The sequence below is a fragment of the Sinohyriopsis cumingii genome, unplaced genomic scaffold (assembly GCF_028554795.1).
Source record: "Sinohyriopsis cumingii isolate HCF-2022 unplaced genomic scaffold, ASM2855479v2 utg000309l, whole genome shotgun sequence".
NCBI classification, from domain to species: Eukaryota; Metazoa; Mollusca; class Bivalvia; order Unionida; family Unionidae; genus Sinohyriopsis; species Sinohyriopsis cumingii.
The window spans coordinates 180,120-195,400 of record NW_028315887.1 but is presented as its reverse complement, the minus strand read 5'-3'; the positions used below and the strand labels follow the sequence as shown (position 1 = coordinate 195,400).

The 15,281-nt window shown below is 36.0% G+C and overlaps 1 protein-coding gene across 2 annotated transcripts in view; it reads left to right on the top strand.

The window, feature by feature from the left end:
- Positions 1-15,281, top strand: part of LOC149774358 (tripartite motif-containing protein 59-like) — a 121,445-nt gene that overhangs the window by 58,970 nt on the left and 47,194 nt on the right. For both annotated transcript variants that reach the window (XM_089945379.1, XM_089945378.1), the window contains exons 3-6: positions 2,663-2,758; positions 3,815-4,045; positions 7,403-7,425; positions 8,028-8,169. In XM_089945379.1, coding sequence (XP_089801505.1) covers positions 2,663-2,758; positions 3,815-4,045; positions 7,403-7,425; positions 8,028-8,169 — 492 coding nt within the window. The remainder of the gene's footprint in view (positions 1-2,662; positions 2,759-3,814; positions 4,046-7,402; positions 7,426-8,027; positions 8,170-15,281) is intronic.

Sequence of the window (15,281 nt, the reverse complement as noted above, 5' to 3'; positions counted from 1 at the left end):
GAAATGTTACGTCTTTTATCTTTCTTTCTTTCTTCCTCTTTTTCTTATTCTTCTTGCTTCTTCCTGCACTCTTCTACATCCTCTTGATGGTACTTTGGTTGTTATTTTCTTCTGGGCTTAAACAACTACTAGTGGTTTTATATCTCGATAACCCTTTGCAGCTCTCAAACTGGTTCAGTTATCGCTGTATTTGGACTAGGTCTGTCTTTAGTGCTAAATCTTGGCCTTCCTCAGCCTTTTCCATAACTTTTGTGCATTGCTTCTGGTGTTCCTAACACGATTGCAATCATTTATATCTTTGCCAATGGTATATTATGTATCCTGTGTTACATCCTCTGTTGGGTCTGGATGTTAAATCGTATACGAATTGTACCTTGCTGTCTCCGTACTAACTTTGGTTTGCATTCAGGCCCTTGGTTTTGAGACGGTCACCAGTATGTGACATAGACTAGTTTGTCATTCCGATTTTCCTGCTCACACGGGGGCTACATTAGTCCGCTAACAAATCAAGTGATTCACCGCCTCATCCTTACTCGTGTACATTCCGCACAATAGTAAGACGCCTTTAGTACACTTGCTGTCATCGTGTTGGCCGAGTTTCTGATCTAGTCTAGTCATACCATTACCAAACCTTATGTTAACATATTTAGAGTTCTTTGTGTGAGCCATGTCAAGGCACCTTTGTGGACTGTTCTTCTGTTTTGTATAACATACTGTCCATGCATAGCCATTTCCCTCCTTCGGATCTTTCTCCGCCCCCTCTGCATTTAATCTTGTTCTTTTTCTTCTCTTTGAGAAGACATATTTCCTCCCTAACATGAAAATATCTTAGCAATATTCCAATCCGTATATGTTTACATCCTCTCATTAATGTATGATATCACGACTAGATATTCACTCTCTGGTATTTATATCAAAGCATTCAAACTCTTATTGGTTCCAACTCACGATTCCAGCTACATGCCTGATGTTGGATAATGCCCAGGTATTGACAGCCGAGGTCGTGACACTCTCGTGTTAATAGTTTCACCAATATGACCACTTTGCTTTCTTATTTTAAACATTATCTCATCGCATGTCAGGTTATTTTTAAAGGCAAGATATGTGTAGCCTTCATCTTCCTTTAATTGCTTTAATCTCTGGCTGTCTGATATGATTATGCCTTCTGTCTGTTCCAGTTTACCACTTCTTGATTTGAAATTCCATTTGGATATCCCCTGTGAAATTCCATTTGGATATCCCCTGTGAAATTCCATTTGGATATCCCCTGTGAAATTCCATTTGGATATCCCCTGTGAAACTTCCCACTATCTCCACGAAGAAGACTAAGACTGATTTTGCGCAAAGAACTTCAGATGTTTGATGGGAAGCATGAAATGATCCTATTGCAGTTTTTCATAGGGTTACATTGAGCTTTATGCTGTATGATCACTCTATTCAATGATTCTGTTGTTATTATGGGATCTTCTTGTTAGTCAAAATCTAAGATTACATCCTTTCTAATCTTCAGCCATTCGTCATTGCCGTTGTGTTTGTTTAGATTGCAATATCTTTCTGCTCTCATTAGACGTGGCGTTGCAGTAATTCTTATCTTTCTCCGTTCAACTATCAATATAATTGATGTTGGTTCCTCTTAAATCACTAGATTTATTTGGGCTGCTTTACTCTACCGTTGCGCCTCTTGACTTTTCTGATGTCGCCTAACTTCCTGGATCAGAACTGCTATCACATACTTCAGTGCCTTATGGTGTTGATTGTACTTCTTGGTTTAGTGTGTTATTCCCGTCTTTGTCGAGGCGTTCAAGCCTGATTATTTTTTCATTCATAAGTCCGTACTTCCTGTTTTTCCATGGTGTAACTGCTTGCCTCTTATGACTTGCTTTAAATCTACACACCACCAAGGTGTTTGTTTCCTCTATAATGTAATTATAAGTAAGTAGTAATACTTGATTTACGTATGTATTAATCGCATAAATGATTGATGTTTACCTTACTTCTGGCGGAGACATTATTTCTAAGGTTGCTGGGTAGTGCTACATCCATTTTATCCTTCATATATGTAGTCCAGATCTATCTATCTGCTGTTTAATGGAAATTTATTGTGTCTTTATTTACACTTTTACGTTTATCTTCCAAACCAACATCAATGCGATGAAACAAGGTTTGAAGATGGCTAACTTCTTTTACTCAAGCTATTCGTTATTATTATTATTATTATTAGTATTGCTTCATTGATTGCTTGACTGTACGATTGATTTATATATCACACTCTATTGGAGAAAAAATACTTTTAACCTGAGGAATCCATATATATGTAAACTGAGGAAAATGTACACTGTGGCATTTTGTTTATCATCAAAAGACCATTCACGTCAGCTATCTAATTTCACACAAATGACGGAAGTATAACGAGCTGACCCGAAACTTGCAAAATCAGATAAATACACAAAATAATTTAAATTGATTGGCAAACGATTTGATCCATTATTTAATTATCTACATCTCTAAATTAACATAAGGTCATTATTTTATAAGTACTAACTCAATGCATGTCAAATCTGTTAATTTTAAAACACAAACATTTTACAATGACTTGACGATACCTTCTAGACAATTGTATTTTCAGTTTTATGAATTAATAATCTACGTATCAAATCGACAGGGAATAATTGCAAAGCATCTTGAATCCACGGAACAGTGGCAGTTAAATATAAAGGAGAAAATAGATGATACGCTATTGGCAAGGCGTTTAATGCAGGTAATCTTCTTTTTCTCATATTCGTATGACGTTATTAAAACATTAAATTATTCAAGTACATATGGCATGCATTTGAAATACGTTCACTGACAATATTCTGTCTGTTAGCATATTTTAATTTATAACATAAACATCACAATTATTAGGTCTCTGAAATAGTAAAACTAGTTTGTCACAATTTAATATAAAGCTTATAATTACTGTGTAGCAATATCACTGAATAATGCATTTAATACTGTAGTTTATTTCATGTCAAGAATTTTAACCTAGCGTAGAAAAAAAAATTAATTACATTTGTTTGATCACACAATCAGCTCTGGCATCATTCTAGACATGAACAAGGTTGACTCAGAACACAGAATAACCTAACATGATATCAGCAGACAAGCCGTAAAAAGCATATATATATATATATATATATATATATATATATATATATATATATATATATATATATATATATATATATGTTACTCTGCTTCGTTTTATTAGGTCATATGTGTTAAGTCTAACCACTGAAGGATGCCTGAGCGGTCTTTGTATTAAATTATATATATATGTATGTATGTATATTCAAAACATTGTCAAAAAATGCAACTGAATATATGCACGATCGGAATAAACAATTGTTGGTGCTTATGGCAATGTCGTTGTATGTAGATCTTATAATCAGATTCATACCAGAATTGTTTTGTGCAAAAAGCACCCATGTGAAGAAATCTTCCATTCTCTCATCAAGTCAAAGAACCATGCCATAATCTCAACGTGCACAACACATCTTTTTAGCAATCGACAGAAGATATCAAATATACATGTAACTATATTACTATTTTATTTTAATTTTTTTCTCTACCTATGTGGAAAATGACAACTATATTGTTATATAAGGCTGGTTCTGTTTCATCTTAAATTTTTTTCTATTTTTGTAATTTTTTCAGTTATTTGTATTTCCTTTTATTTTATTTTTATCTCTTTTTTCACCTCAATATGTTAAATCTATGGCATTTCACATCATTGCAATATTGATTAGTAACTGGTATAGATTTATACTTTCAGGAAAAGGCTAATAGTATAAAATCAACAATAAATGACTCTTTTATGAAGTGGCATGATGCTCTTGCGAGACAAATGTATGGTCTATTAGACCATGTAGATCAAGAAACAGGAAAGAGAATGAGGGCCTTTGATATCAATATGTCAATTTTTGAAAGAGCCAACGCAGATATAAACAACCTTATGACCAGTGTGAAAAAAACCCTTTTAGAAGATAAAGCATCCGTTTTGCAGGTAATCCATGCATTAATATATCTCATATTATATACATTTGTATAACTAATATAAAGGATACAGTGCACTTTGCATGGAATTAAGCAACATTTTGATTATCAACGAACAAATATAAATATATTTCAGATATTTATGGAAGCTTTAAGGTCGCTATAGAGTAGTGACCGAAATGGATATATGGGGTATTTCAAATTTTTCATTTGCAGTAACTAATACTGAGTTTTTGTTACTTAGAATGCAATAATACTAAACCCAATCCTCCATACCCAATGTATATACATATATCGATTGATAGATACAAAGAAATACATATGTTAAACTAACGAATACTTAAATAAAAATATGTTTTATATTCGAGTTTTCTGCTAAGCAGTGATGACCATAACACTAAGTGTGAAGGCAAACGATATAAGAAACAAACCTGTAATACGTTTAAACCGCGAGATGTACATAACCTGTTAATTTCTATTATATTACATCTATATGATACCTAACAGTATCAATGTTAATATCCAGCTCTCAGTATTACATTGTACAGTTATTACATGGATAACTGGTGATTAGAGCTATTACAAAGACAGCAGGCGATTACATGATACAGGTATTGAAAAGATAGCTGGTGATTTAATACTACACGTATTGCATGGATAGCTGGTGATTCCATGCTACAGGTATTGCATGGATAGCTGGTGACTCAATACTACAGGTGTTGCATGGATAGCTGGTAATTTAATGCTATAGGTATTGCATGGATAGCTGGTGATTCTATGCTACAGGTATTGCGTGGATGGCTGGTGATTCCTTTCTACAGGTATTGCATGGATAGCTGGTGACTTAATACTATAGGTATTACATGGATAGCTGGTGATTCCATGCTACAGGTATTGCATGGATAGTTGGTGACTCCATGCTACAGGTATTGCATGGATAGCTGGTGACTCAATACTACAGGTGTTGCATGGATAGCTGGTAATTTAATGCTATAGGTATTGCATGGATAGCTGGTGATTATATGCTATAGGTATTGCGTGAATGGCTGGTGATTCCGTGCTACAGGTATTTCATGGATAGTTGGTGATTCCGTGCTACAGGTATTGCATGGATAGCTGGTGATTCCGTGCTACAGGTGTTGCATGGATAGCTGGTGATTTAATGGTACAGGCATTACATAGGTAGCTAATGATTACATGCTACTGGTATATTACCAGGACGGTTGATGATTATTAGTTATTACAGATATTACATGCGATGCTGATGATCACTTGGTACAGTTATTATATGGGTAACTGTTGATGATTACTTGGTACAGTTATTATATGGGCAACTGTTGATGATTACTTGGTACAGATATTACATGCAATGTTGATGATTACTTGGTACAGTTATTTTATGGGCAACTGTTGATTACATAGTTGTGACGAGTCTATGTTTTTAAAATAAGTAACAGAAAAGATTGAAATGAAACAAACTTTGCATAATTCAACAAATAATTTATATGGGGTCTTAAACCCCAAAATAATCATATAATTACAGATACAAGTCCTAATAATAAACGTTCTGAATTAACGCTAGTTGAAATCCAACATTATATCTCAGGCTGAAAGTGTCTGCTGTGGCACGTATCGTGGTATTGTAGCAACAGTCCTTTGTTGAATCATAGAAATATAATTCCAGGTTTTAATTCACTATTAATTCCAGTAAATTTCTCTGACCATGAATACTATTATGTTTATGACCACTCGGGATTTCCAGAGGAAACTCACTGGAATTTAAAAATTTGAAGGGATTTCCAGAGGAAACTCACTGGAATTTAAAAATTTGAAGAAATAAACTCCAGCCCAAATTAAGTTCTGGTCACAATAATAATACAAATTGATTCTGCTAGATCTTAAAGCATAATTGAATGATCCTTCCAGTAACAAGATTATGTAGTCCACTATATGACCTCAGGTCACAATTAACATTTTCTAAAAAAAACATTGCTTTGTGGAAAAAAACCTTGCAGAAGGTTTATAATGCTTACACGATAAAATCTTAATTATGGTTAGAACTTTATATCTAAAAGTATAACAGAAAATGTGTAGTAAGCAACAGGTAGATCCGGTAATTCATAGGGGATTTCCAAAGTTCGAGACTCTGATTGGGATAAACCTATTTACTACAAAACCAAAATCAATAATTAAGATCAATAAGAAAATTAACTTGATTTTGGAAAAGTTAAAAGTCCAACATTCAGTGTCACATTATCAATAGCATATAATGAAAAACAAATTTAAAAAGCTAAACAAACAATACAAATTAAACATAACAATGTACATAACAATAGTACAGATATTATATTAGATCCATAAGATGATACAGCATTAAACGAAAGCAGGTGACTGCATGGTGCAGGTAATACATGCATACCTGGAGATTACATGTTAAAGGTATTACAAGGACAGCTGGTTATTACATGGGACAGGTAATACATGCATATATGGTGATTACATTGTACAGTTGTTACATGCGAAGGTGGTGATTACATGGTACAGGCATTCAGATAAAACGATTAAACTTCGAACTGAAGAGCTGGTATCATTCAAACGTATACACAATATTATCGAAGGCCGAGGTTCGAAAATGGTCACTAACTAGAATGCGGTAGATACGATAAGCTAAATATACGTTTCATATTTATTTACGTGTAAATGAATCATTTATTTAAAGGATACTAATTATTTAGTTTCTTAAACAATCGTATCAAACAAGTTTTATGGTTGACCAACACATATTTATTAATATATATAATCAGTAAGCATTAAATAAATGATTAAACATGTAATTTCAACATATCGAACTAAACATATAAAATGACAACTTCGTCCCTGGTTAACTGTTTTGTACCAAATACAAGGTCAAAGTATAAACGGACAGACAACCAAAACGTAAAGTAAGAATTTTTCCATCATATCCAAACGGAATTGCACTCAGAGAATAAACAGTAATACATATCGGTCATGGAGTTATGAAACAATGTTTAACCACAGTTAAGATTCTTTTTCAATTTCTGCTTCAACTAAGTTTCGTTTGGTTTGGTATACGCACTTTAATTAGTGCCGAGGCAATTCATGTAAAGTGTCGTACCCATGGACACACCATGATTGCAGACTCTGATAGATCTGATTCATGAGGATTTGAAGCCCAATCCTTTCCATCGCGAATCAATTAGGATCATAAAAATAGTAATCAGATAAAAACTAATGATCTTAACACGAGTAAACATAATATTCTTTAATATTCTATATATTTTATTGAAAATGACTCCGAGAAACAGAGGATGGATACATAAATAATTGTTAATTTTATTCATTTCAGCAATTAGGACCATTGACAGAAAGGTACGATCCTTTATTTTATTTAGTTTTCAGAATTTATATCATTTGAACTTATTACGTCTCTAAAAATCATCTCTTTCAAGCTGTTTTAGCATGTTCATTACTCTTTACACCGAAAAAATAATTGAGAGGTATTCTCGAGTTTCCTGTACTTCTATTTATTTAATTTTTTATCATAGCTTTCAACGAATATTAACTGGTGTATTGGTTTATTGCGGCTTTAAGCAGTTACTTAGAAAGTCCCCGAGGGACGGTCGCCGTTGCAAGTATTGGCCCATTGTACAAATGAACATACTGTCTCCAAAAAATAAATTCCACAAATTTATATTATACATCAATTTTGGGGTTATAGACTCCATACAGGATTGTCGTGTTTATTTCTGCTTATAGTGTGTTTTATATTGAGACTGCTCAAACCGGATGCAAATTCATAATGATCCTACCTTAGAAGTATTATATTGTTCATGATGTTAGTTTGCTACTGTATATTGTATGTTTTGAACATTAAGAAAATCACAAAGATAACCTTGAGATGAACATATTTGAAAATTAAAGTAAATTAAAGTAAACTGTTAATTTACATTTCGATTTTACCAATTTTTCAGACACGAGAAAGTACGGAAGGAAACTATGCACGACGGCAATATTCCCTTCATCACACCTGATGATTTGAAGCTTTGCATCCGTGCTCCTTGGATAGAAGAATCTGTAGAAAACATCAAATTGATTGACACTAGGCAGACAGAGGTATGTTACAGTGGTTTGTCCTTGATTGGTATATATTTATTATACTGAAATAAATTTCCAAGGGAGAATAACGCTAAAAGACTACTATTGATCTTTTGTATTACAAAAAACGGATCTGTAATATTACTCTGTTATTTAATATTTTATAATAATTTAATTACAGAAATTTTATTTTCATAATGCAATTTCAAACTGCAGTATTTCTCTTATGGTATGATGTCAGTGGTGCTGTAGATGCTATTACTAGCGTGTCTATATTCCTTGATGTAGGACCAGATTTAGAGACAGAACTGATCCAGTTAAGACAACTTGGAAGTATAGGTCGAACAATTTAGAATATGTCGTACTTATGTTTAGACTAAGTTGTAGCTATTGTCCATTTTAAAGCGGGAATGCGGGTTGCAGTAAAATGGATTGACTTTGAAACAAAATCAAAATACAATTTTAAATGATGCAGAAAGCTTGTATAAAGCTATTTATACGCTACAAAGAATACCTTTTAAGTTAGGGGTGTTATCCATATGATCCTATTACGTGCCCAGTTGAACGTTAAGGTCATCTTCAGATGTGATTTCACAGCAGAATGCTTGAAAATGTTTACTGTTGATTATTATTATCTGATAATCCCCATATTATGTTCAAGAATACCTACGCGCTGAGTTGCCTCGTAACTGGGTCTAACAGACTTTAATCATGGGTGTAAGATTGTCTTTTTAATTAACTCCTCGGCGGGCAGGAAATATCTGCTTGTATCTTGGACTTGCTGTTCGATTCGTCCAAGCGCGTCAGGTTTACGCGCATCATAGGAATAATACTGATAATCACGCACCGATCATTTTTGAAGACGAGTGCGTCCATGTGAAATGCGGGATCAGATACACGCTTGAACATTTTATTATATTTGCTCTTTCTGAAATGACTGGCCAAGGATATCGGGAGATACGATCATTTAGTAATCATTGGTGGCATCAGCGAAGAAGGTCGAATCAGACCACATCCTGCTATTAGACTTGCGGTTATATATTTTTCTATCTTAGCAGCTTGTTGTTTCGTCAGTGACGGCACGTAAGATAATTCTTTAAGTAATTCATATGCAGATTGATTCATTATTTTGCTGCCACTTGCTTGCATCACTTTGGTATTGGGCAGTTGTTCTCGCTCCAGTTTGCGTCGTATTAATCTTGCGAGTCTGTCTCGGATCGCTGATAGTGCTTTAATAGCAAAAACGCCAACGGCGCGAATAGCTTTGTCATGAACAGCATCGATGGATTTATTCATAATTGTTTTGCAATTGGAATCGCTTTTGGGGCTACCGTTCCGAATAGTCCTTGAACGACATCATCCAATTTCATCTCCGTAGATAACTTTATATCAGGGGTGTCAAACTCAATCGCTCAGCGGGCCAAAACTCAAATCACACGTAAGGTTGCGGACCGAACAGGATAAACATTCAATAAGCGGAAAATTAAACCTTTTTTAAACATTAATATAAATTAAAACAGAAAAAGTTTTAATAATAAAAAATCATTGGCATACCCATTTTCGCTATTATGCCAATTTGTCAGAGCTGGATGTTTGGCATCTTTTCTTGGCTACAAGTTCGTTTATGTTGGGAGTAATGTTCTGTGTCATTGAGATTCTCATGATGGACTGCAAGTGTTCATCAGTGACACGACTCCTGTGTGATGTTTTGTTAATCTTCATCACAGAAAACAGCTTCTCACACAGATATGTGCTACCAAACATGCTCAAGGTTCGAGTCGCATGTAGACGAAGCTGGAGCATCTCTTCAGGAATGAAACGAGTGAACTGTGCAGGCCCCACAGTGTCGTACTTTGCCTTTAGTGTCACATTACACTGCAGCTCTATTAGCTCCATCTGCAAATTTACAGGTGTAGTTTCCACGTCTATGGCAAATGGGTTACGAAACAGCTCGAAATTACTTTTCTGTGCTTCAAAGTCACTAAAGCGCCGTGCGAACTCGGCGCGAAGTAAACTAAGTTTTTCAGCAAAGTGTGCATTGGGAAACACCATAGCCTAAAATTCTCTCTCGGGCCGGATATAATTGTACTCCGGTCAAGACCTCTCGGGCCTGATATAATTGTACGCCGGGCCTGATGTGGCCCGCGGGCCTTGAGTTTGACACATATGCTTTATATGTTCGCAATCGTGAATTTATCACCCTGTCCACGTTGAGCATTAAATATGATCATGTTGTTTCGTTATAGTCGATATAAATCCGTTGTTCTAGCACATCACTCCCTGTAGTAATTATCAATGATTCATCGATTAGTGCCCGATAAACGCTACTGTCCATGACACCACACATGTATAACCGCTGACAAATCGCAGCTGATTTATTGATGACTTCGTGGGAATTATTGCCTGCTCGTCTTCCACCAATCAGAATTTCTAATCGATCAACATCGGCGACGTTATTGGGACAAAGTTTATCTTGAATCACCGGCGATTTAGGGGTTAAATCACCACCTTGTCTTTACGACCACAACGGTTTAGGCCTTCTCCGACCTTTTCTTTAGGTGATGTTTCATGATAAGGCAATACAAATTCAAATACAGAGAATGTATCGTACGGCCCATGATACCCGTGTCATGATATGTTGAACAGTGACCAATTAAAATCCAAGAAACTTTTGGAATTTCATCAACGAGAGAAAAAAGAACAGCACATCTATTGCTCCCTTACAAAAATGATATCACCATAGGCGAGAGCACCAGCAGAGCAAATATCCTGATTCTGCAAAGTTCACCAAGGAAAACATGCACAACTACGAGAATTTCGAACAAGCCCGATATCGTCCTTACCTAACATTATCGTCAAGGAGCCATGAAGCTGCCTCGTAACAACAAATCTAGAAAACATCCGATCCAGGTATAAATCCTGGTAGGTTACTGAAAGAAGTTGCTGTAAAATTATCACTTTGCCTTGAAAGATTCTCGCAAATATCTTTAAAGGGTGGTAAGTAGTATCATTATAAGGGTTGTGGATAATGTGTACTAATCCAGCTTAAAACTTTGCCTTAAATCATAGAAAGCTAGAAGTTCAATTACATCGTGAGTGTAATAGTATCAAAATTATTGTAGAGCGCCACCAGATACTCCTGTTACTATTAATATGTTTCTAACAACAACGATTCCGATTAATGTGCATATGATAGTTGACGTAGTCGTGATTCCATCAATAACATGGCAAATATCATCTGCGATCACACAAATGCGTTTCTATGTTAGTAGCAGCAATGGTCTCTTGGTTATTTCATCTAGAAACTGTTGCTTCAATTGTTTTCACGTTGATAATTGAAGCCATATCATAGGTCTTCTTTTAATAAATTATCGCAAAGTACAATTGCTCCATAATCTTGCGCTGATCCGGTGTAATACACACACGCACTTCTAACCAATTATTCTCATTTGTAGTACTGTCATACAATTATAAACAAATACATTCCTGAGGGATTTTTAAATCGGTGATTGCGCGTTCATCGGTCCTGACTTTACGTTCATATAAAATCATACTGATTACACCATTAAATAGTATCTGAAACGATCATTCTCGCCTTTGCCCCTAAACTATTACACGGACATATACATCCTTGGTGAATAACAGTGAAGATTTCGCTCTTCTTGGTTCAGTCAATAGTGATGTAAAATAATCAACAGGGAATGCTGGGATACATGTGTCGGTGAACTCAACTTCATCTTTGTAGAACCTATTCCCTAGTGTTTTCATGCCTTGATGACCATTACGTGAATTAGACTTTCCAAGTGCTAATGCAATGATTCCAAGCTGGCTTCGAAGTCATCTTGGCACATTAAAGTGGTGCCAGCTGTAGATTTATATCTGACCCATATCAAGTTTATGTCTCATGGTTTACGAGTGTTGGTTATGACTTTGATTACGCAGATAGTTTTGTGAAGTGGAACAAAATAACTGTTTAAAGTGAACATCACTGGTCAGCCGATCCAACACTGCATAGGTAAATTAAGCAAGCCTCATCTCCGCGGTCAGAGTCCAACACTTGAATATATTAGAAAACCTAATCGTAAACATAAACACCAGAACACGGTTCAGTACACTTCATTCTCATTTATCTCATGTATCAAGCAGCAGATGAATGATGATAAAACTTCACATACTTTACCTCAAGCAATAAATATCAGCAACGCCAACATTAAATCCACACAAGCTGTACGAAACCTAGGTGTTACTCTGGACAGTATTCTCACATTGCACCAACATGTCATGAACATATGCAAGGCTGCATATCTTGAGCTGAGACGCATCGGCTCAGTTCGTAAATATCTTTCAGCTGATGCCACTAAAACACTTGTGTGTTCATTAGTACTTTCAAGACTGGACTATTGTAACTCAATTCTGTCTGGTTCATCTCAATATCTGCTCCAGAAACTTCAAAAACTTCAAAACACAGCCGCTCGGATGATACTTAGAGTACCACGATCAGAGCACACCTCCCCGCTGCTCTGTACCCTACACTAGCTATCCATTCGATCCAGAATCAAACACAAAATTTGTTTTCTGTGCTACATTTGACTGTTGGACTCTTGTACAACATACCTATCCGACCTCCCAGATGTGTATACACTAGCAAGATACGCTCTTCTTCTGACAATCGTATACTCATTATTCCAAGTATGAAAACAAAGTCATATGGACAGCGTTCTTTTGCATACCAGGGCCCAGCAACGTGGAATGAATTGCCCACTGAACATAGACACAAAGACACAGTGATCACATTCAAAACGGCTCTCAAAACTCAATTATTTCGACTGCAAGAACAAACTTAAAAAGAGCTAATAATGTTTCCTACCTTAAATGTTCTCAGCCTTTTTTTAAAATGTTTTCTAATTTCATGGTGTTTATTTTTTTAATCATATCATTATATCTTTTTTATTTTATCGGTGTTGCCTAATGTTGTAAAGCGCTTAGAGATTCTAAAGATTAGACGCTATACAAAGTCCTCATTATTTTTATTATTATTATTATTATTATTATTATTATTATTATTATTCTTATCATCTGTATTCTTTTGTAAAATCATGCCGCGATATTTGCAGAAATGTGTCAGCGTTGTGATACCATCTACGTACGACCATAACTTCTGATATGCACATGCAACATGACTGTGCATAAAATATAGCAAACCTTTTCTTGATAACCTTTTAGCTTCATAGCTATTTTATGCACTCCAGTGTAATAGCAAGCCGATGATTAGCATTTTTGGCTTATACCAGATTTCCTCAGTTTCTAAGAAGGCTTCGCACGAGAGAAAATACTGAGATGTATGATGCATTGTAAATCTAGTCGACCCTTTTTGAATCCTTAGACGAGTACGAAAATCATTTTTGCTTCGATCTGTCTTGAACGGCACTTCTTTGACAAAGACTGACTCTTATGTTTCTTCAAATTATGCTATTGTTTGTACATTATTCGTTTCATCCAGGCCCAGCCGATAATTGCAATCGGCATTCTATTGTCCAATTTGGAATCGAATAATCAGTTATTCGGTTTTGAGCAGATTCATTGAAAATTTTACTGGCTGGATCGGGCATTGCTTCTATTGATGGAAGTGCGACGGCCTGATCCTCAGCAACGTGTTTGAAGCAATCGACAACTCGCATTGCTATTGGTTTAGCTATCAGCATAGCACGTGATGACAAGGCTGCAAGCATCTCTGGTACACCTGTAAACAAACCTTTGACATCATCACCAAGATCATTTACTTAAAATGTCATATTAACGGATTTTGTGTCTCACATATCACATACTGGTGTCATTGGGTTAAATAGCAGGTCGATCTTTAATAAACAGTTTGATAGCTAATGTCTTCTTACGGATATCGATCATTTGCCCAACATGGTCTATAAGAGAAAATCGATGTTCAGTCAACCGGTGTGTGTGACATGGAAGATAGATAGAAAATCCGGAAATAATCGATATCTGGTTCCACAGATTGTGAAAACGCAAACAATATATATCTATGGGATGCTATGCCTCCCACGGCTATAATTGTCAAACGTCTTTCAAAACTGCTACTGATGACATCGGGGCCCCGAGTGTCCGAGTGATCTAAAGCGCTCTCCGTTACGGATCACTGCCATCTCACCTCTGTCTGCGTAGGTTCGAGTCTCGGATTTGGCTAATGTGGGCATGGGAGAATGCTCGTCAGTAGCTTCTCTTGGGTAGGTGGTTCTTTCCGGGGTTTTCCCGGGTTCTTCCTGCACCATTTATACTGGCCGTCATGCTTAGCCTATCTTGTGCTGCAAAATGGTGTTAAACCCAACAACAACAGCAACAACAACAACTGATGGCATCACATGATAAATGGATATGAAAAATCTCTGAGGCAATTCGGACAATATCTAGCGCGATCTAGTACTTGAGCTTTTAATCTTGTTTGTAAGATTCGTTTACCCTCGGAATTAATGTTACCAGGCGCCAATTGAGAATTATTCTCATTGACGATCGTGCAATGTCAACCTCGTACGGAGCAGAGTTTAATCGGGATGGCATGTTCGAGTATCAATAGTGTTGCGTTGCAAAGTTTTCCGTCAAATCCCTTTAAGTAATTGATTCCATGTTGTACTCGCCAGTGGGAGGTTCAACTCTTTGTCTGGATGCGTCATTATCCATTCAAAAAAGAGATATTTACTGAAAACCACAAAGTTTATCGGATATTAGGCCAAGTATGATACACGCGCGACGACACTAGTGTAATCTGAAGAGTGCGTTATCCTCTCTCAATGACTGTTGTAGAGAAAGTGTGATTCAAGTCTGGTTTCGTTGATTGCAGTAATCCAGGTGACATTCATGCGTGTATTTACAGCGACACGCCGTATCATGACATATATTTCGTTTAAAACGCGAAATGTTTTAACGAATAGTTTTTGAGAACTTATCGTCGGTGTAAGAATGTCTTACTGTATGCATCATTGTTGTCTTTAATGAGTTCTTTCATCAATAAAATAAATGTACCCGGGTCCATTTGTCAATGGTGAGCAACCGCTGACAATTCGACACGGCTTCATTGATCATTTCTGGTGCGTTGTTGGCCACACTAGCGGATTCCACTC